The following is a 24,113-nucleotide window of genomic DNA, read 5'->3' as shown; positions in this document are numbered from 1 at the left end:
CCTGATTAACAAAATTATAATTAAAAAAGAAAAAAACAAAAACAAATCACAACAAAACAAATAAACTACCTAAAATTAATCCTTATATGTTTTTCATTTACGGTAAGTACTAACTAATTTAAATATATACAAATATAGGGAAGCTAATCTAAATTAATTAAAAATAACTATTATTAATATAATAATATTAAAATAACTATTTGGTATTTGTAAAAATATTTATGAAAATAAGATAATACATTTTTTTAATTGTTCATTGTTGAAAATAATTTCACAGTAATTCATAACTACAATATGTTTTATAATTTATCAAGTAATAATTATACGAATAATAATCTTACCTTCAAGTGGCTTAAGAATTGATAAAATAATTAGTTTTGTTTATAAAGTAGTAGAAAATTATCATTTTTTATTATTATACACTTGATAGATTTTCAAATATATATACAAATTATTATGGCATACATGCAATTATAAAAAATTGCTGCTTTTTGTTGCATTTTATTTAAATACATATTTTTATCGAAAATCTATTTTTATAAGGAAAACTATCATATAATAAATAAAATTTTAATTTATTAAGTATTTTTATTGTTAATTATAAAAATTAACAGTTTAAACTCATGAAAGCTGATGTAAATACAGATTGTTATTCAAAATAGTAAAAAAATTTATTGGTACTAGGTAACAGTTTATCATCAATATCCGCCTCTTTTAATTACAAAAAATAATAAAAAATAAATATATTACTAATAACAATTAAACAGGATTAATTATTGTTGAAATATATACCTACACTGAATTTTTATTTTGTAACTTTTTTATCGAATTATACTTATATTGGTAATACACTGAAAGTATTACTATTAAATGACTCATAGTATTATGATTAATCAAATATGTTTGTTTAATTGACCTGATAAAAAGTTGTATATAAGATAATGTTCTTAACTAATTAGAGAGTATTAAATAATATATGTAGACCAGGGCAGTAACCCATGAATGAACATAAAATAATTTTTTTTGACAGAAATGATAAATATAAACCTTAAAGATAATTATTGAAGTTAATAAACTACATGTTTAACGTTCTTGTTCTACACTTTGTGCAAAATTAGATAAAACTAAACCTGATTATTCAACTTTTAGTTACTTAACAAAATGATAAGAATATTAAAGTACATAAAATTATTACTCAGTAATTTATATTTGGATATTGAAAGGTATAACAAAGATAATAATTTAAATTAAAAATTCACTTATATATTGAAATAAATTATATTAAAGAATAATATAATACATATAAACATAAATTTTAATCCCTTTGTAAGCCCCTTCTTGACCATGAAGAATATGAATTAATCCAAGTCGGAACATCGTGAGGTAAAACATGTTGTTGATGATATTGTTTGTGATATACATTTGATGATGTAGATTCATGTGGCTGTTGATTTCTATGATCGTTGGTAATGTGTGGCCAACCTCCTTGTGATTGAAATGGAAACCATGAAGGTGGGTACCAAATAGTTGAGGAGGATGAACTAGATGTTCCATCATTGTTCCATACTTTTGTACCGTATGATGAAGATTGAAATGATGACGAAGATGATGAATGATCTGGAAATTTAACGTAACTTGTTTTTTTATAACCATTATTCGTAGATGATGATGATAAAGAAGAAGGAAGAGTATCTATAGGAAATCTAATAAAATATGGTGAAGGTGCTGCTGAAGGTCTTGATGTCGTTGTTCGTACAGGATATCTAACAGTTGTAATTGCTGGCTCACAATTAATATTTGGATTATTACCTGTAAATCCACCATAATTTAACTGTGTACCTTGTAATGAATAATTACATTTCACTTTTACATTTTCTGGTAATTTAACAGGTTGAACCGCATGAGCAGGAGGAGATTGAGGAATTCTAGAGGATTCTTGTATATTTTTATTGTACTGATTATTGATATTACTGTTATCAAATATTATCAATTCTTCACTAACATCATCATCATCATAATTTCCTTCTCCAGATTCCACTTCCTCAGTTACATCTTCTTTGTTTTCCTCATCTGGTAAAATAGTAGTCGTATATACAGTTAAACATGCAGGAGAGTAACTATCAGGAGAATCACATTTCAAAGATTCATAAGGTGTTGTTTCTGCTGTTGTAGTAATCGTTGATGGCTCATTTGTTACTGTTGATGTAATTGTTGTTAAACTATCATTTTCTGTAACAGTTTCCATAGGTCCTGTATTACCAGTAAATGCTGTGGTTGGGTTTAGATTAGTATTCATAATATCATCTGTAACAAGTAGTTTTCCTGCAGTAGTATCATGTACAACAACTGGAACTGATTCCATATTTGACATTTTTTCCAAGCTGAATGGATGATATGATGTTCTATTAGCTACAACAATAACGAATGGTTTCTTATTTGATAAGTCTTGGTTCTCACTATTATTATTATTATTATTATTATTATTATTATTATTATTATTATCACTATTATTATTATTATTATTATTATTATTATTATTATTATTACTGTCACTATTATTATTATTATCACTGTCTCTTTTATTATTGTAACTATAATTAATTTGATACTGTTTTTTAAAATTACTCTCCAAATCTATCAAAATATGAGGATATGAATCATTGGAAGTAACTACACGATGTTTTTCTGTTGTTGGCAAATCTGTATTGCCATATAAATTAGTTGTAGTTTCTAAAGTTGTTATAGTCATATCATGACTCATTGTAGTAACACTTGTTGCGGTAAACTGTGGTGTGATCATTGAAACCGTGCTTGTGTCAGTCTTTAATGTTTCCGTTGTTGGTGGTTCAACAGTAGTTGTGATATCCTTGGAGGTTTTTTGTTTTTCTTTTGTTGTATTATTTTCCATCGTACCTAGTGGTAAACTTACATGAAATGGACCAGAGTTATCTTTATTTTTATTATTATTATTTACATTTGTAGGCGCATACATCGAGTTTAATTTTTGCAGTAAGAAAACAAGTTGTGCTGCTTGATTTACTTTAACTAGTTTAACACAACGACCCATACTATCTTGATGGTATCCTTCGGAACAACCACTAAGACTAGGTGCTACAAACACTGATTTTGGTGTAATCCGACGAACAAGTAAACCAGAACTCGAATCAGATGATGGCTGAGTGTCTTCGACCAGCAACCAATCTTTTAAAGATACATCCATAGGGGGGCTGTCCAATGCACCTCTTTTGCTAGCACCAGTGCTGGTGAAGCACACTATACTGGTGGACATTATCAACAGCCAGAAGATATATAAGCCCCGTATACATTGAGACATCGCCTTTCACGACACCCCTGGTTCTGCCATCAGACTGTAACACAAAAAAAAAAAAAATGAAAATAATGAATAAATAATAAAATAACTTTGATCAAGATTTGTCATTAGAAACAGAATTTAGAAAGAGTGCCTAATAAATAAATTATTTAACAAATATCACAATTGATGCTTGTTAATCATCAATTGCAATGTCTCATATCAACATACTGGTAAGTGTAGGTAATAATAAATACTTATTATAGTATTTATTTTAGTAATCATTACTTATTTTACTCGTAATTAAAGCTAAAATATTAAAACTCCTTAGTACAACATTTAGTACATAAAGAGTATAAGTGACAATGTCACTTACATTCTCAACATCATCATTAAGTTAAACACATTACTTGATACAATATTGACTCTCAAAATGCCAGAGATCCTTTTTTACTCTCATTCTTAAAATGTTTCTTACATTAAGATAGAAGGGGAATATAATTCAACTTGGGAATTACATGGTTACCCAACTAAAACTAAGATACTGTTTTTAGAGGCCATATAGAGACAATAATTTTTTTACAGTTGAATTCATGATATATTACTATTAGTCTTTGAACTCATAATATATGTTTTTTTAATTAAACACTGTTTTAGTGCTTACAGTTCCATTTTTTACATGATATTGTTACTGGAACACCGAATATCTCTAAATTTCCAATATGCTACTCCATTGAAGTTCACTTTCTCAATTTTCCAGTTTTATATTAACAAATTATAACTTTTGTTATCATGATGTGTGTGGATGTGGTGGGTGAATTTAAGCCTTTCATAGAGTCGCCGTCCATTCAGGCTTGCTTGGTTGGGCAGTGGTGAAGAAGTGTGGGGACATTGGATCCCTTGCATCTTCCTGCTGAGTAGCGATTTTTGAGAGTTACATTTAGATCTACACCAGCGGAATTGTCTGCAATGGATGTTCTTACTGCAGTACGTAAATCAAATAACAGAAAATTCAACCGGCGACTTGACCTGCCATGCTGGATGTTATGTGGTAGGTGGGGGGGGGGGGGCCGTTTGAGTTAAAGGACATGCTCCTGCATAGTGCAATACTTTGCTGTTGGTCCCGCACAGGGGTGTAGGGAAGGGAAAAAAATTTTATCATAAATTTCAATTACCCCACACTTTAAATCATAGGGTTGAACACTTATTATGTTAATTATTAATTTTCTCTTTGCAACTACAGGTCACCTGTTACGACTAACAGGATTAAACCCAGAACATTCCTGATGAAAGGCAGATACTCTACCACATCATCGCAGAGGTTGTTATAGTTTAATTATTTAGTATCAATTATAATTTAAGGATTACGTGTATTAGCTACCTTAAAATAAAGAGGAAGTCAAGTTACAGTTCGACAGTACATCTTGTCCAGTTTTTAGACCGACCAAATTGACTAAGACAAATTTCATTAATTAAGCCTCATTTACACAAAATATACACCAATAAAAATTACATTAAAATTAACTTAAATTAATTATAAATCTTTAGGATATCTATGAACCTGGCTTTTATAGAACCAAGCATTATAACAATTTATCAACAATTATAGTAAATTGAATAAAAAAATACGGTAAAAAGAAGAATTGCTGTCTACATGCATAACAATTTCTTCTACCTGATGGATGCATTTAAATATAAAGTATCTTCTTTAACCATTCTGGTGAAGTGCCAGTCCTCTCCTCTTTCTTGCTTATTGATGACATTATTATTATTGCTACAGCCAGTTCAAAAATACTATAACAACTATTCTGTACATGGTCAGTATTAGAATATATATGTGATATCTTTTTTCAATAAATTCTATAGGTTATAACAAAAAAAAAAAAATCATACAACCACAGAAAACACAATCTCTGAAAGTATGCTGTGTGGTCTGAAAGTATGTAGTCTTTCTAACCACTACGTAAAGTTGTGCTAACAATGTAATGTATAAAAAAAAGGCAAACGAGAAATAAAACATCATATGTAACTAATGAAAAATTGTTACAAAAGTTCTGAAAGATCTACTGAATGAAGGGAATAGAAAAAAGTAAATGGTAGCTATTTAATTAATTTTTTAATATTGTTACACTATTTATGGGTTTAAATGTATGTCAGTTAAATCTAAATTATGTAAATTTATTAAAAACATTACATTACTCCAACACATAACTCAGCAATGCAAATGTAACATATGAGTAAATTAAAAAAATTCTGTTGCCAAGAAATAACTAATATAGTAGAATCCGCCAACCGCCCACGAATACAGTGACTTGTTTTTTTCAGTCTAAGGACATTTTATAACAGATAGGTATGTTCTTATGCTATCGGTTCAAACACACAGTCTAAAACGAATAATTATGCGGTTACATAAAAAGCGAAGACAGACATAATTGTACCACCGGATCATGGAGAGTTCCTTCAAAAAGATCAATTTCTTTTCTTACACGAGATACCCTTAACAGCAGCGACTTTTAAAAGTCCGCCGTGCTAGTTGCGTGATAATTGTTCGTGACCTCTGTGACCTTTCTTACTCCTCCACATCAATGCGAGCGGGCGCCCATAGTACTCTTAACATTCCCTCCCTCGTAATAGCACAAAAGCCGTTACACATCAAACGCTAAAACGCTTTCCGTTGTTAAAAACATAAAATCAGGTGAGAGCCGATTGCACAGTAATATACCATTATCCCATCACGCTACGGTCATTTGCTCTTTCTCTCTCGTTCAATCCATTTCTACCTTTGTCTTTTCTAAGCAGTTGTATAAGCGGAGAATACATCGTTCAATAATTTTATTACTAAATAGAATAAATCAGGGCATATTTGGTAAGGGTCAAAAATGCTGTTCAGAAATTTACCTAAACATTATGCTGAAAAAAAAAACTTTTTCAATAAATGATCGGTCACAGATTTCTTTAAAAATATAAACCTAAATATTTTTGACCGGTATATAAAAAATATTTTCGTACCACTTTAAATTTATGGTAAATTATTCATCCAAGTCGTAAAACAAAAACAAATTAATACATTTTAATTTTTCTTACAGTTAATAAAAGCTAAATGGAGTAAAATTTTTATTTTTCAATTTAAAAAGTAGCTGCGATTATTATTATTATTATTATTATTATTATTATTATTATTACTACTGTTATAAAGACTTAAACAAATATTACATCGATTTCTAATCCACGTCAATATGAAAATAATAATGATATTTGACGAATGACCAAGTAAAAAAAAAATAGACATATCGTGTTCTCATTTTATTTATTTATGTATACCAGATTACAAAGTAACAGCACAGTGACATGTCAACAGTTCTCTGCGAATTCTCAAAGCATCTGTGCGCAGTCTGGCGTGTAAATATACCGGTAAATGTGTAAGTCTTGAACGGAATCAGGCCAACCACTCCCGAGACATGTGGTTAATTGAAACCCAACCATCAAAGAACACCAGTATCTGTAGTTTAGCATTCAAATTCATATAAAAGCAAATGCCTTTATAAGGACTCGAACCTTAGAACACTCGACTTCGAAAATCAACTGATTTTGCGATGACAAGTTTAACAAGACTTAACTCGGCGGGTTTTTTAGGATCCTCATCAATTTCTAATTATAAAAAAACCCTAAAATTACCATAAGTAATCTCAATGGAGTAACAATGTGACATTAACAACAACATTTCTTACCTAACTCCAAAACTACTAGAATTTTTTGTTGAATTCCTTAAATTACTTACAGATACAGAGTTAACAGCGTTTGAAGTATCTCGAAAATTGGATTGGAAACGGGAACAACAACTAAAAAAAAAAAACCGGAAATAAGTTGTATAACTTTGCCGGTGTATTCGGGAAACTTTTGCAGTTCATTTTTAATCGATTCAATCATTTTAAGTTATACCACCCCTGGTAGCTAATAAGTTCCCCCACTTATTAGCATCACAATTTCGAAAAATATGTTTTCGACTTTTTTGAAAATTTGGGGCCTCGTACATCAAGGTTTTTTTAATAATTAAAATAATCACCAAAATTGATTCTAAATAAATTAAAAAAAAAAATTCTTTAGTTATCTTAATGACTATTTTTTGACAGAATACATTTTGAGCATTAAACATTTGAAACTGCAGTAACAATCTTTTTATTTTGGGGCTCCCATACTTAAGGGAAATATTATTAATCATTAAGAAAATAATTCCTAAATGGTGATAATAGATTTAAAAAAGAGAACATTTTAAAATTGTTTAAAAAATACAAAGAAACGGCCATAATTCTAAATAAATTGTAATTTTTTAGGAAAAGTGAAACATTTTTGGTTAATCTTTTTTTCAAGAAATACTAACACTAAGGGCTGTTAAAAATTAAGATTTTTACGTTTTAAATTCAGTGGGTAAATTTCAAGATAGCTTTAAATTTAAAATACGAGTAAATTTTATCACAGACCATTGGAGTAGAATGGAAAAAATAACTTTATAGTAGTTTGAAGGCCTATTATTCAAGTAAAAAACATAAATGCATAAGACCTCCCATTAACTTCTTTTCTGATGCGAGATATAGCTAAAAAATATATATATATAGCCATTTTGGGGGGGGGGGGAACAGAATTTAAACAGATTTTTTTTTTTAATTTGTGATCTGTATAAAAAGATTTCAACTTTTGTAAGGAGCCTTTCAACCTTTCTGCTAAAGAGCCCCAGAAAGATATGAAATTTTATATGTATGAATGTAAATGAAGTGTAGACTTGTACAGTTTCAGGTCGAACATTCCTGAGATGTGTGTGGTTAATTGAAACCCAACCAGCAAAGAAGATCGGTATCCACGATTTAGTATTCAAATCCGTATAAAAGTAATTGCCTTTACTTTGATTTGAACCTTAGAACTCTCGACTTCGAAATCAGCTGATTTGCGATGACGAGTTAACCACTAGACCACCCCGGTGAGCTACATTCTTTTCTTCCGAAATTTGAAGATTGGTTGAGTTGTTCTTGAGTTACGCTCAATTTAAGGTCGATAAAAATTGAGGTTAATGTTTTAAAACGAGCCATGAATCAAAGTAAATAAACTGATGTGTTACTCGTACATAGTTTGAAATTCAGGCATCATCTTTTATTTTACATAACATTGCGAGTGATCAAAACTTTATCTTTACATATAAAAAAATTGTTATATATAAGTAAAGAAAAGAAACTCTGTCTGTCAAATAAGTTTTATTCAGTTTGTTTTATTTAAAAAGTAATTTAATTTTATCCAATTATTTTCTTACTCATTTTCTTAAAACAAATAAAAATTCTTTCGCTGTGAGAAAAGACCGATTTTTCTTTATTTTGTTTCATTTTGAAAAAGTTTTAGCTCATTCTAATCTAACATTTTACAAAAAAAGAACGTTTGATCATAAAAAATAGTATCTAACTTTTTTTAAGCCTCCGGGACCATCGTTCGGTATTGCTTCAAAGGATGAGATAAAATGGCAATTTTGTAACGTATGAAAATGGCATGTCTGACCGGGATTCGAACCCGGATGAAAGGCGGAGACGCTACCACACGCGCGCCACAGAAGTTGACCTAACCTAACCTAAGAAAAAACTTAACCTAAAAATTTCAGTACTGTAACTCACTGCATTATTATCTATGAAAAATACATCACTACAGAGTAAACATAACCTCAATATTTTCGAACTTAAATTGAGAGTAACTCAAGAACGACTCAATCAATTTTCATCAAATTTTCATATTCACAACTTCAGATACACTTCTACAGTATATTTAAATTTCAATGAAATTGTTTCCTAGTTTTGGTGATTTTCAAGCTAAAAACTTTTATGCACAGGAATAATATATATGAAAATGCTACTTTAAGTAAATAGTAGTTTCGTAGTTCTCATACCTCGGAGTGTAAAGAGAATTCATTTTCACGCCTCCATTTCCACCATGCAACCGAAAGTAATACCGTACTTTTCTTCAAAAAGTCGGCAAAAAATATTACAACATTATATAAAACATTATTTATGTTTTATTTCAATTAAAAATTAAGTTTTACCTATATAAGTAAAATTCTCTTTAGGTACCGATAAAAAATAAAAATTAACATTTACAAGTAGATACAAACCGTTTCTACCAACGGAAGAAAAAACTAACCCTAATTTACTCCACCGTAAGTAAAACTGTAACTAATGCTGGAAATAACATTAAAAAAAGAATTTAACACTTCACGTATTTGAATGTAACAATTACCTATCAATATTAGTATTTTTTAAGTAGAAACAATTGATAATATTAAATTAAAAATAAATAGACACAATACACATAAATTATAAACATTAAAAACAACCCTTCATGTAAATAATTATACAAGTACGACTGAGAATAAACTATCATTAAAAGTCCAAAGGTTAAATAATATTTGTTCGTTGATAACGACTGAAAATTATATTTATTTAATGACAAATTATATTAATAATATTCTGATACAGTTTTATAACTTGCTCTATTCTATACGGATGTTAGAGAAGGCTTAATCTGTTAAACTAGTCAAAGAGAAAACAAAAACATATATTCAAGTAGATAAATAAAGCAAACATAATAATATTAGACCGTATAAGAAACACATACATATATACATTCGTGCAAAATAACGGCAAGTTAATTACCAGCAGCCGCTGATCTCGCAGTAGAGCTACATTTGATGTATTTCCTGTTGTTAGGCACAACGTAACCATATACCATATATCTGCATTAACTATATGGATAGACCTACTTATAAAAAAAACAACAACACTGTACTCCACTAAATACAACAATTTATAGTATATAAGTGTTATTGCTTAATAATAATGAACAGTTATTATTTCTAACAAGGAAAGGGACTGGCCGGTGATTCCTAAAGCCTAAATGCAATAAAGTAATTAATGTATTTGATTCGTAATCACTTCTTTTTAAGCAAAATAAATATTTTAGGGCAGATAAACCCTGAAATGTACTTAAAATATGAGAAAAATAAACACAAGTTTCTTTATTTTGTTACGATCTTTCTAGTAACGCACAAATTTACATACGGATTTTAAAGGTATTAAAAAAAAAATTAATCCATATTTTTAAAATTTCCCGTAATTCATTTATAAAATATAATGTTTTTGTTTTGTTGGATGAATTAATTCAACACATATCCTTACAGAAAAGCTTGTACGTGGAAATTGAATTTTGTAGCGTATGAAAAGTGTCATGACTTACCGGGATTCGAATCCGGGACCTCCTGATAAAAGGCTCTCTTTTTACTTCCTTGTACGAAGTAAAGGAAGTATTGTGATCGCGAAAAATATCTGTTTTTCATATTTCAACGAAAATATCCATTTTGACCATCCCTGAATCCAATTTGACTAGTTTCGAGTGACTCGGTACGTAAGAATGAATCTCACATAACTCAAAAACGATTAGCCGATTAGAAATTTTGGGTTTAGAACTGTTGTAACATCGAGTTCTGCAACTTCCTTTTTGATAGCAATCGACTAAACCAAAAGTGTCCAAAAAAGCCCAAAATTAAAAAACTTTGGATTTTCGATTTTTCAACGATAAAAAAAAAACGAAAGGTGCAATTTTTTTGCAATTTTTTGCAATTTTTTTGCAATTTTTTGCAAATTTGCGAAAAAAATTTTGCAATTTTTTGTTCATCATTGGTACTTATATTCATTGGTTCCACAGTTATAGTCAAATGAAATTTTAATTAATGAAATATTTGGATCTTATAAGAGAAAGGTACATCGGTTTGAATCAGACTTCATCTCCTTTTTTTTGACTTTTTTTTTTTAATTTAAATATATTGATTTAATAATAATTATTAATCTTTATCTATAAAAAAAAATTACGATAAACAATACGTAATTCTATAATAACAATAAAAAAAACAAAATATGAAAAAATATCAGACGTTATTAATGAAATAAAATTTTATGTACTTTTTATTTTTAAAAAATGTGCATATGTAATTTAATAGGCGTACAAGGAAGTCATGTAGTGTCTACATCAGATTTTTGTTTATTTCCTTGTTTCTGTTTAGCCTCCGGAACCACAGTAAGATTACCACCTTGCGGTGGTTCCACCTCATACCATCTTTCAGAGGATGAATGAGGATGATATGTATAAATGCAAATGAAGTGTAGTATTGTGCAGTCTGAGGTCGACCATTTGCTATGTACCATATATACTGAAAAAACCTTTAACTATTTCTTTCAACTAGGTTTACAAACGGGCTAACCCTTATGTAATAGATTAATTCCTTTTTCTTAACAGGTACAAGAAAGGAAAGAAGGGAAGACTGTGTGTGAAAGTTAAACTTAGCGTTAAGGAAGAAATTAAGATTTATTTATAGTGTGGTGCGCTATGGAGATGAAACGTGGACGATGAGGAAGGCAGACAGAAAACGAATTAAGGCTTTGGAGATATGGGTGTGGTGCAGAATGATAGATGTCAGATGACAAGACCATGCAACAAATTAAGGAGATTCGAAGAGAATAGGAACATCCTAAAATGTGATTGAATATAGGGAAAGGAACTGGTTAGAACATTGTATGAGGTGTTTTTATTCATGGATGCGATAGAAGGCTTCTTGAATGGAAGGAAAGGAAGAAGAAGGAAAAGATTCCAAATATGGATAGAATTGTGGAAAAGGGAAAATATGTTGAAACAAAGAGGTTATCAAAGGATAGAATAAGGTGGAGAGCAGTAGCCGTGACAGGACCTGCCCCAATGGCAGAACACTATCAATCAATGAATAACAGATAAGACTAACTTATTGTGGCGTCCAACTTGTGTGTGTGTGTGCGCCCGCGCGCGTGTGTGTGACCGGACAGAAATTCTAATTTAATAATATTTCCTTACATTGTCTTCCCTACAATGACATTTTTTAATTCAATTAGAGGTTGACTGGCTGTTTGTAATTAAATAAATCCACCATCCACCATCGATCCACCATTAAATCCACCATTGATTGTCATCAATATGCCTTCCTTCTTTCTTTTTAGCCTCCGGAACCACCGTAAGCCATTACTTTAGAGAATGAATGAGCATAATACGTATGAATGTGAATGAAGTGTCATCTTGTACAGTCTCAGTCGACCATTCCTGAAATGTATGGTTAATTGAAACCCAACCATCAAAGAAAACCGGTATCCACGATCTAGAATTCACGAAGGCGTATACTAGGATTTTAACCTTACAACTCTTGACTTCGAAATCACCGGATTTATCGGGACAATTTCACCACTAAACCAACCCGGTGGGTCTGTCATCAATATGCTAATTCATGATAAAACAATAAAAGATTTTTAGTAAATGGTACGAGCCTGATAAAAAATAAACTGACTAAATAAATATAAATATTTCTTAGGTTTGGGAATTTAGTGTCATAAAATTTCTAAAGATTTCGCCATAACGAGCAATTTATTTTTTATTATCAATTTCTTTTTTTTTAAAACGAATGAAAAAAACAACCATATAGGTTATTATTGCCCGAAAACCACAACAAAACTGTAAACCGTACGGTAAGAGTCTCGCAGATATCATTTCTTCCGCTCAAAAAATAAAAATTTCTGTAATATAAATAAAACTGCTTTTAACAAAACAATATTGATATCAAAAACGTAAGACACTACGTTTCTATTATTAAAATCTGTTATTAATTTAGAATTTTCTTTAAAAAAATATACATGTTAAATATATGTAATATACAATAATAGATAATAAACAATGTTTAAGCGTTCCTTATAATAAGCAAAAATAGAAAAATTAGTTATAAAACTCTTACCGGCTCGATTTTATTTATTAGACAACGAATAATCATAAGAATTGTATTATTTATGTAAATGTGATATGTATTACATATAAATGAAATCGGGCCGGTAAGAATTTTATAACAAATTTTTCTTTTTCTTTCTAATTATATGGAACGCTTAAACATTGTTTATTATCTATTATTGTATATTGTCTATTATATATATTTAACATATATCTTTAAAAAAAAAATCTAATTTAATAACAGATTTTGATAATAGAAACGTAGTTGTCTTACCTTTTTTGATATCAGAATCGTTTTGTTAAAAATAGTTTTATTTATATTACAGAAATTTTTGTTTTTTGAGCGGAAGAAATGATATACGCGAGACTCTTACCATACGGTTTACAATTTCATAGTAATATTTGAGATTTGCCGGTTGAAGCACAAACTTCAATGAATTGAATTAATGAACCGTGAACCCATTATCACTGTGTGAGCTGGGTTTTAACTGAATGATACAAATCAATCGAATGAATAATATTACAAAAATAATATAATATAATTTTTGTTAAATAAAATAAAATAATATTAAATTTAAAAAAAAATTATGTTTAATAATAATGGGCTTCTCGTGAGGACTGCATGTGAAGCTAGAGTGGTGAGGTGATGCAAGCACGTCTACGAGTCTAATTATCACTATCAACTGGTAACAATCGAGGTTCCCCCTGGGGCGCTGTTTTGAAGATGCAATGGGGTGCTCTTATAATACTTCTGCAAACAATCACCCGATTTTCAAATCTCAAACTGGATACTTGTTAGTAGGTTGAAGGGGTAACCTTTGCATTCATCAGGTCGATCTAACAGTTCACGGTTATTCGGAAGTGTAGTTATATCTTCGCAACCAACAAAAATTCTAAAGGGGCATTTGCTAGTATAATACAAAATCACGATGGAACCAAACCAGAACAATGTTTGTCAGGTTTTTTTTCAGCAATTGTGTTTTTTTTTTAAATATTTATCTCTTGTTTCCTCACAATTTACTGATGATTATTATTTAACAAATGAAATAACTTTCTAGTTTTATATTAGAAAAAATAATTGTAACCAATCAGAAATCTGGTTTGATCTCCTCTAATAAAGATTTCTAAGATTTAAGTTACAAGATAAAAAGTGAAATTAATTTTTCTTTCAGAGTCGTATAATAAAGGATATTATTAATGGATTAATCGGACAGTAACGTATACCGTAAGATTTAAACAGAATGAACAGCTTAAAACCAAATCACAACGCACCAAACTCATCTACGATATGTATCGCTTTATAATCGGGATGAAAACAAATTAAATTCTGTTATTTATATGAGCAAAACTTTACCTGTTTACCATATTTCTACAAAATATGTTCAAAGTGAGCGAGCGCTATACGACAGCGATGCATTTTTCTGCACGAGTAATCAAATTCAGTCACCTGACGCAAAACCTTGAATGTTCGCCTTCAGTTCATCGATTGTGTAAGGATTTTATTCCTATCCTTTAAAGTGTCTTACAGAAAAAAATCGCAACTCTACAAATCTGGAATACGCGGAGACCACCGCCCTCTGCTCTTCTGTAAAAGAACACGATTTATTGAATCATTTGAAGTGTGGCAGTGGCACATTGCTCCGTATTGTTTGAAGAAGGAGTACTCTTTTTCACCATCTGTTAACTGAAAGTAGATTTCTTCAAAAATTTTACGGTATACTTCTGCAATGACAGTCCGGTGAGAATATATTGGCCCCCGCTCTACAACTGCAAGAAATAGCACACGATGCACCGATTAAGTGAAGCGCTCATACATCTAGTGAGTATTTTCAATCATCCATTACTGTGTCATCTGTCATCCAATACATTGTTGATGAAAATGTGTTTATGGACATAAAGATTTTTATTATCTGACCAAATTTATTGTAAGTCGCAATAATTATGACTTTTCGGTTTGTTTTTTTTTTGTGTGGGCAAAACCGCTTTGGCGTTATCATCGCTCGGAATAAAATTCTATAGAAGAAAATAAATAGTAAAAAAAAAACTAGAAATAGCTTAAAAATTAAAAAAAAAAGTTAAAACTAATATCACAGCCGTAAAATTAAAATTAAAAAGAAGCGTAAAACTAAAAAAAGTAAAAGTTAATTAAAAATAAAAGAATTTAATAAACTCCAAGAGGGGTGTGATGGGCCTCAACTCGGATAACGGGAAAACTAAACAATTAACATAAAAACTAAAAATATTAAAAACTAAAATATTAAAAAACTAAAACTTAGAATAACACAGATAAAAAAATATCATTAAAAAACTTAAAACTAATATCAATAAAAAATGTATAACTAATATCACAGTGAATTTGATCTGTTATGAAGTTGTTTTACAGTTATTATGCTATAGAGTTTTTTAGAATTTAAATTTAACTTACTAAGCATTTGGCACCGTTGGTATTAATACAATTGTATAAATTAAATGTCCACTTACCAACAATTTAAAAAGTGTAAATCCTAGTACTTTCGAAGTTGTTACTCCATCTTCAGAGATTTTCTAAAAGATGTTAATTTAAATTCAAATCAATAATCGTTTTTAAATTAAGCTGTTATGTTCATAATAATCGGTCGTCAAGAATAAAATTAATTCGTACGTCAATAAGATAGTAACGTCATGTTTGTAAGAAGTTTGCGACTATTATGTAATAGTCGCAAACATCTTACGATTATTATTATTATTATTAAATAACATCCATCACTTCTGATTCCAGAGTATCCGAGGCCTCGGAGATGGATCGAAACACGCCATCTTCGCAATATATCACAGAGGATTTTTTTCTGCTAGCATCATATGATACCGTCCTAGATGAGCTGTGAGAACTCTGTTCTTTCGGGGCTCCATTGTAGGTCATACAATAATTTATTTTTCTAAAGTAATTATCTGTTTCTTCTCAATTCCCTCAATGGGAATTTTTTCAATCCGTACTTTAACTTCACGCTTCTTCTGTATTTTATTTTCACTTACCTTCACTTCGGAACTAGGCGAAGATTCATTCCTCAGCGGAATGAACCGCTGCCGGAATGATTCAAGGTGCCCAACTAGATGTTAGATTTGTTTAATCACATCTACTGGTTTTTTCCCCGGTTCTGGATTTTTTATTGATGATGTGTTCAACCACATTTGCTAAGGCTAGCGCCAGTTCAGAGAACACGTTTTTTTGTTTTAAAGGAAGTGCAGGAGCGGCAGCAACCTGTGCATAAGACGTGACCTTTGGTGATCTGCTAAGCACGATTTTTCTAGCTTCAAAATAACTGACCATTTAAATGGTCTTCACACCTTCTGTATTGTTACTTCTTCCTTACCTTCTACAAAATTTCGTGATGTCATAGTATGTTGTCCATTACAGTTGGCGCAAACCGGTGAGTCCTTGCACGAATCATTCCAGTAAAACGAGTCACCACAAGCATAGATCTTTTATCTCATGCATTGTGTTCTGTGTCCGAATTTCTGATATCCAAACATCGCAATGGAGTCTGGATGAACGGACGAACATCTAGTCTATGAAATCCAGCCTTATTTTTTCGGGGTACTTGGGTTTGTTAAACGTCAGGATATATGACGCGGAGGATAATACTTCTCCACTGCGTCATGTATTTAATAGTCGACACGCAACAACTTCTTGTTCATGAAACTCCTCGACGATTTCCTTCTTTGTGCAGTTCAGCAAGTCTGGGGTATTATTATTGTTGATTGTTTTTTTGTTGCTGACGTCGTTATCGTCGTCATTATTATTACAACTATCAATTATTTATGCAAGGGCTTTAAAATCATACCATAATAAACAGATTACAAATCTTAGTTTGATTTTTTCTTTTCTAACCGGATGTTATTTTTTAATAATTCTTATTTCAAATTTATTTTTGTACTCCGTTTATCTTGGAAGTTTTTATAATAGTATTTATTTCTATCGAGTATGTCATGCATCATTTTATATTTATAATTAAAATAATTACAAATTAAATATGCATAATAAAAGTGAACTTATCTTATCTATATAAAAAATTTGATGTGAACAACACATGACTTCCTTGTACTTTTAAAAAAATGAAAAGTACTAAAAATTTTAGTTAATTATAAAAACTTCTGATTTTTTTTTAATATTATTTATTCATCGTAAAATTTTTCTTACAATTTTAGATTAATAATTATTAGTAAATCAATACATTTAAATTAAAAAACGAGATGAAGTCTGATTCGAACCGATTTACCTTTCCCTAGATCCAAATATTTCATTAATTAAAATTTTATTTGATTATAACTCTGGAAACAATGAAACTAAGTACCACTTATGATAAATCTTTAAAAATCTCTCAATGAGAGGTTATTACTACAGCCCAAAGTCCTGATTTTTTTTTGGATTTTGGGCTTTTTTGGACACTTTTGTTTCAGTCGATTGCAATCGAAAAGGAAGGTCCAGAATTAGATGTTAGAACAGTCCTAAATTCAAAATTTTAATATCCTACGGCTAATCGTTTTTGAGTTATGCGAGATACATACGTACGTACAGATGTTACAAGTGAAAATGGTCCGAAACTAGTCAATATGGATTCAGTGATAATCAAAATGGATATTTCCGTTAAAATCTGAAAACTGTTGAAAAAATTTCAGATTTCAACGGAAATATCCATTTTCCTTGTACTTCTTTGTACGAAGTAAAGGAAGTATTGTGATCGCAAAAAATTTCGGTTAAAGAAAATTATGACCAAATTTTTTTTTCTCGTACTGATACACGCACAGCGATATTTTCATTGTGTTATTTTAATATTTGATCCTTTTTATTTTGGTTTTCCTGTTTTAATAATAATAATAATAATAATAATAATAATAATAATAATAATAATAATATATTTCACTATAAACCTGAGGTTCGTGTCAATCATTCATTTTTTGGACACACACACACACACACACACACACATATATATATATATATATATATATATACGCAATTCTTTTTATAAACTAAATACATTTTATCGTAGATATCGATGAGATTTTTAAATATACGATACATTTTACCGTACAATTTCACCTATATCTACGATAAAATGTATATTCGAAATTCATATTCATATTGTATTCGAAATGAATACAATATGAATCTATTAAACTGTTACAGTTGGTTAAACACATTGTATTACAAGAACAGTAAATCACAGTATTTATTTAAATGTAGTAGTGTCACTGTTATTTAATGACACTGTTACCAACTCAAGCCGACAATTCCCATGAGAGCACCGTTATTCGAAGTCAGCAACAAAATATCAGTCAGCAGTTCAAAATTACTGAAATGTAACGGTTAACCAGCGAATTAAATTAAACTTAATTAAACAAAACATGTTATTTAATACTAACCGTAAATTTAAGAAAATACTTTTCCGATAACTCGTACTTAAAAGAAAAATACAAGTCCATTGAAAATTTTAAAGAGGGAGTCTGCTGATAGAAACATTAAACCAAATATTTCATTAACAAATAACAATTTTATTTTTCTACTGTTTTAATTTAATAATATATAAAGAAAACATTTTAGCGTCTCATAACCGTTCAATAAAAAAAAATAAAACAATAACAAAAAATAACGTAAAATAAAAACTAATAATAAAATCGGAAAAGGGTAGCTATAAGATACTGATGGAAAACTGGAATGCTCTGTTCGGAGAAGGTAAAAAGGGAAGTGTGTTAGGAGAATTTAAATATTTATGGGAGATATTTTAACGAGGGTACGAAGGAGAAGGTTTGCAACAGAAATAGATGAAGATGGTGGGACCTGTAACCTGGCAGAACACTAGAACTGATATTGATGAACACCACTCAAGACAGAAAAACCAAAATTGTTAAGAGTTAAGATTAACTGATGATATTATTTTGTAAGTAGAAAAAATGTAGGAGCTCAGGAGCGTAGAATTGAAATTTTATAAAATATAAATAATGTTAAACGGTATTCGAACCCGGGACCCTCCTGATAAATGTTTGAAATGCCCCTATTCCATTAAGGTATTGGACAGAATGAAAATAACAAAGAAAAAATAAAAGGAACCTGTAGCCTGGCAGAACAGCAGATATTGATGAATCATTCAAAACAGAGAAAACCAGAATTGTTAAGAGTTAAGATTAACTGATGATATTATTCTGTAAGTAGAAAAAAAAGTAGAAGCACAGGAGCGTGGTACTGAAATTTTATAAAATATAAATAATGTTAAACGGTATTCGAACCCGGGACCCTCCGGATGATTGTTTTAAATGCTCCCATTCCATTAAGGTATTCGGCAAAATGAAAATAACTAAGAAAAAACAAATGCACTAAGGTATAATAAAAAAAGAAAATTAAAATTTATAAAAATAATACAAAAAAATCTGATTTTCATCATTCATACATAAAATTTCAATGGAAAAATAACAGATATATAAAAAAGAAAAACTAGAACAAGATTTCATTGAATTACATATGTAAAAAAAAATATATATATTAAAGTATCAAAAATAGATTAAGAAATTGGATGAACGTATTTAAAAATACTTATGCATCGTTTTAAACTTAATATGCAATGTTTTACCTCCATGAAATGTAAACAACATGAAAGCTAAAAATTAACAGATCTTAAAACGAAATTAATCCCAGATAAATTTATGGCAGAAGAATAATTATGTCTAGGCTAAATATTAAATTATCCAATGTCACTTAATTTAGTTTTAGAAGAAACAGTAAAATTTTTAACATTTAATGTAGTATACGACGTGAAAATAATTTAATACGTAAAATTTAACAAATGTAAAACTAAAAAATCAGAAAAAAAATCTGATGTGGACACCTTATACGCCTATTAAATTACATTATCATATTTTTTTTTAATGAAAAGTACATAAAATTTTATTTCATTACTAACTTCTGATATTTTTTCATAAATTTTTTTTATTGTTATCATTTTATTATTTACTGTAAACTTTTTTTTACAATCAGAGGTTAATAATTTATTAATAAATCAGTATATTTAAATTAAAAAAAAAGGAGATGAAGTCAGATTCAAACCGATGGGCTTTCCTCTTTCTTGTAAGATCAAAATATTTCATTAATTAAAATTTTATTTCCCTACAACTCTGAAACCAATGAAAATAAATACCACTTATATATCGTTGAAAAACTCTCAATGAGGGTTTATTACTACAGTTAAGAAAAAGTCCAAAATCCAAATTTGTTTGGATTTTGGGCTTTTTTGGATAATTTTCGTGCAGTCGATTGCAATTTACTGGGGAGCTTCACAACAGCCCTAAATCCAAAATTTCAACATCCTACAGCTAATCGTTTTTGAGTTATGCGAGATTCATACGTACAGAAGTCACATCGAAACAAGTCAAAATTTCACAAGTCAAAACAAGATTCAGGGATGGTGAAAAAAATGGATATTTCAGTTGAAATCTGAAAAACGAAATATTTCGCGATCACAATACTTCCTTAACTTCGTAAAAGGAAGTAATAATAGAAAAGGATAGAAAACGTGCATTAAACTAGAGAAGTAATTAATTATAACAAATTTACATCAAAAGTTGAGTACATCATATCAAATATTCCGTAGGTTTAGGTAGGTTTACTGAATTCATCACTCACTCTTTTCTTTACGGAATGGAACGTAAGGATGATAAGAGAAGATTTATCACCCTATTTACTCCAGATCCTGACATCTGGTCATCCTGACATCAGTCCCTTGTTGCAGGGTCTTTCTATTTAACTGGAATGTATTTAATTTTAATAATGGATATATAATTATTTTTTTTTTTGGTTTTACAGAGAATGGAGCTTGGAACTGCGTTCCTATCCTTTGTTTGATTGTGTTTGTTGATCGTATTTGCGTCTTTCTCCCGACACGATTCCTCTTCAGTCTGTCCAATGAAGGCCTTTCGGTTTAGCACGAACCGCTGGATGAGATCCTAACATTTTCGTTCAGGACCCAATGCATTGGAACTGAGAAGTCACATATCGTGTCTGTAGGCGTTTTACGACTAGTTATTGTAAGATGTAAGCTTTCCTTACGATAAAAGATAAGGCCAAATTCAACTGTAAAATTCTACTACTCATCGACTCACAGTCTTTTAGCAATATTCTAATATAGAAAATTTGGCCAAATATCTCGAGATATCTACTACTGTCTTTTATCATCGGTTTTTAGCTTATAGGCAGCCACATCCTATTTTCATGTAATGATTATATCAGGTGATTCAAAAAGAACATAGTAATTTTAAAAGCATATAAAATTTACTGAAATAACTTATAGATTCGGTTGATGCCTCATTTTATAGCAAAACACATCAAGTTTTCATTGGTACCGAATTTGGTCACCAGCGCTGTTACCAGTGTTGTTAAAAATGGATAAATTTACTGTTGCGGAACACGTGTATTTGATTTCACGATTTGCAGTCATCAACTGCAGTTTAACGTGTATTTTCGTATAGAGTACAGTTGGAAGCTTCCTAGTCATTATACAATTTATAATTTACTCTTGGCATTAAACCTTCGTTGAGACAGGCTCTTCTTCTAGACAGAAGAGCCCGTTCTTCTTCCAGGAGGCAACCATAGACAGTATCGTTTACCTGTACATGAAACAAAATTTTCTAATTCAGACGATGATGACTAAGATGGATGTCATCATCACATGGTATTCTGTCTACCAATCGTATATTTCTTACACCACTGTATTCTCGAACTGTTTCTATTCAATGCTCTTTGTAATTCTTATATTTCCCTTTCTTGACTTCGTTTTATAGCTTCAATCTCTTCCTTTCATTTCTCTCTTTAAATCGTTTCCTCAAAATTTATTATTAATTATATTTTACTTTTCAGCACGTGTCCAATGCAATTTCCTTCCCTCTTCTAAAATATATGTAGGAAAATTATACCCTTAGCAATCCAGCTAAGTAATTTCTTACAATTTTTTCCTTCTTTCTCTTTCCTAACGTCTATGTTTTATACACAAACAAAAAAATACATCACAAGTAACATTTTACCAGCCTTTTCCTCAACTCTAAATTCATACCGCTCCATAGGCCTTAAACTAGTTAAAAGGCTTCTTATGTGATTGCTTTTCGTTTTTTAGATTTCACACTTCATTGGAAAAATTGTCTCCATTATATAAATATATAAAACTAATACATTAAATAAAAAAATTGGTTATTGTTTTAAATACTGATGTACTTAAAATATGGAGAAACGCAATAAAATAAACACTGCCAATTTAGGAAAGTAATATTTCGAAAGAAACGAAAAGCACGAGGAAAAGAGCGTCTAGACCAAAATAAAAATCTGACTACTATCGAGCGTGAGGTAAGATTACCTGGAATGGGGAATGTGTACATTTTTATTTGTGTACATTCACATAAAACGTAACATCAAAAGTTGACTGAACAACTAAATGCATCGTTTTTTTAAAAGGGTTCGAATTTCCGATTTTTCAGTGGTTTATTAGGTTCAATTTACAGGAAGAATTGATGGGTTTGATACCGGAAAAAATAATTGTAAAACTGTATTTTAAAAAGCTTATCATAAATGATATTCGTATCATATGAAAACAAATAAAAACTTGAGATAGAATAAAAATATAAAATTCATTATTTATCGGTCTTTTATAACTTAAAATAAAATAAAATTTTGGCTTTTAAAGATTAAAATGTAATAATATTGGGTTTTAAATATTAAAATAAAACAGAATGTTGATTTTTAAAAATAAAAATACGATTGTTATTAAAAAAGAAACAAGACAGATCATAAACCTAAACAATCACAAATAAAAATATGTCAACTAACTGCATGAGCGTAAAGCATGACGAAAAAATCAAATGGACTGTAAATTTATAATTATTATTATTACTGTCACAGTAAACTATAAATGATACAGACAATAAAATTAACGATACTGTTCACTTGATTTAAAATGATTTTAATTAAAAATATTTTATCTCCAAAATATTCTTTTTTCTATTTTTTTTTTTAAATATTGAAGGATTTATGATTAAATCACAAAAAAGGTTTTTTTCTATAAAGTACGTGTTAAGGTGTTTCCATCAAATAAATTATTATTTGAATCGTTCATATTTGACATTAATTTCCTTACCAATAGAAAATTACTCGCTTCTAGGAAAAATCAACAATAATAATTATAAATTATTTATGTTTATTATCCTTATCTCAGGACACGATTACAGTAAATGTAATTCCCATACCTAAGTATAATGTAATAACATTAAGATATATTTGATTTCTTACGATATAAATAGAAAAGAAGGAATAATTATCCACGAATATTATTTTCACAGGGATCAACTGGTTATCAAAATTTTTTTTTGAAAAAATAATTTCAACATTTTTTAAACTGTAAATGCATATTTACCATCTTAAAACATTGGTGATATAAAATAACAGTTCTGCTGCTATCAAAATTTATTTGTAAATAAAATTTAACTTTTTTTTGTAACACAATTTGAATTTATTTTATTTTAAAGGCATAGATACAAGTTTGAATGATTAAAATTAAATATATAGTTTTTCTAATCTAATCATTATTTTCAAATCTTACACGTTTGTTAATTACATCCTAATTATCGTTTTTTTTTTTTTAATTTTGTGTATTTTTTTCATGAGTAAGGGATTTAAATTTCATATTATTTATTTTTAATATAAAAATACTTTTTTATACTATTGTAAATACGAAGTAAATATTTGTTTATTCCTCAGATGAGATTAGCGTAAGTTAGATCTCTGCTTATTAACCGACCGGGTTGGTCTAATGTAGAACGCGTCTTCCCAAATCAGCTGATTTTGAAGTCGAGAGTTCCAGCGTTTAAGTCCTAGTAAAATCAGTTATTTTTACACGGATTTGAATACTAGATCGTGGATACTGATGTTCATTGGGTGTTGGGTTTCAATTAACCACACATCTCAGGA

The 24,113-nt window shown here is 29.6% G+C and overlaps 1 protein-coding gene across 2 annotated transcripts in view; it reads right to left on the bottom strand.

Moving 5' to 3' along the window:
• Positions 1-1,161: 1,161 nt before the first annotated feature.
• The window catches only part of LOC142330421 (uncharacterized), a 254,097-nt gene continuing 231,145 nt past the window's right edge, over positions 1,162-24,113 (bottom strand). The window contains exon 2 of one of the 2 annotated variants that reach the window (XM_075375659.1): positions 1,162-3,368. In XM_075375659.1, the coding sequence (XP_075231774.1) occupies positions 1,316-3,334 (2,019 nt within the window). In that variant the 5' untranslated portion in view covers positions 3,335-3,368 and the 3' untranslated portion in view covers positions 1,162-1,315. The remainder of the gene's footprint in view (positions 3,369-24,113) is intronic. The other variant, XM_075375658.1, reaches the window with a different exon arrangement.

This window comes from Lycorma delicatula, chromosome 9 (genome assembly GCF_047948215.1).
Source record: "Lycorma delicatula isolate Av1 chromosome 9, ASM4794821v1, whole genome shotgun sequence".
In the NCBI taxonomy this organism is placed as follows: domain Eukaryota; kingdom Metazoa; phylum Arthropoda; class Insecta; order Hemiptera; family Fulgoridae; genus Lycorma; species Lycorma delicatula.
This window is presented reverse-complemented; position numbering and strand designations above follow the sequence as displayed.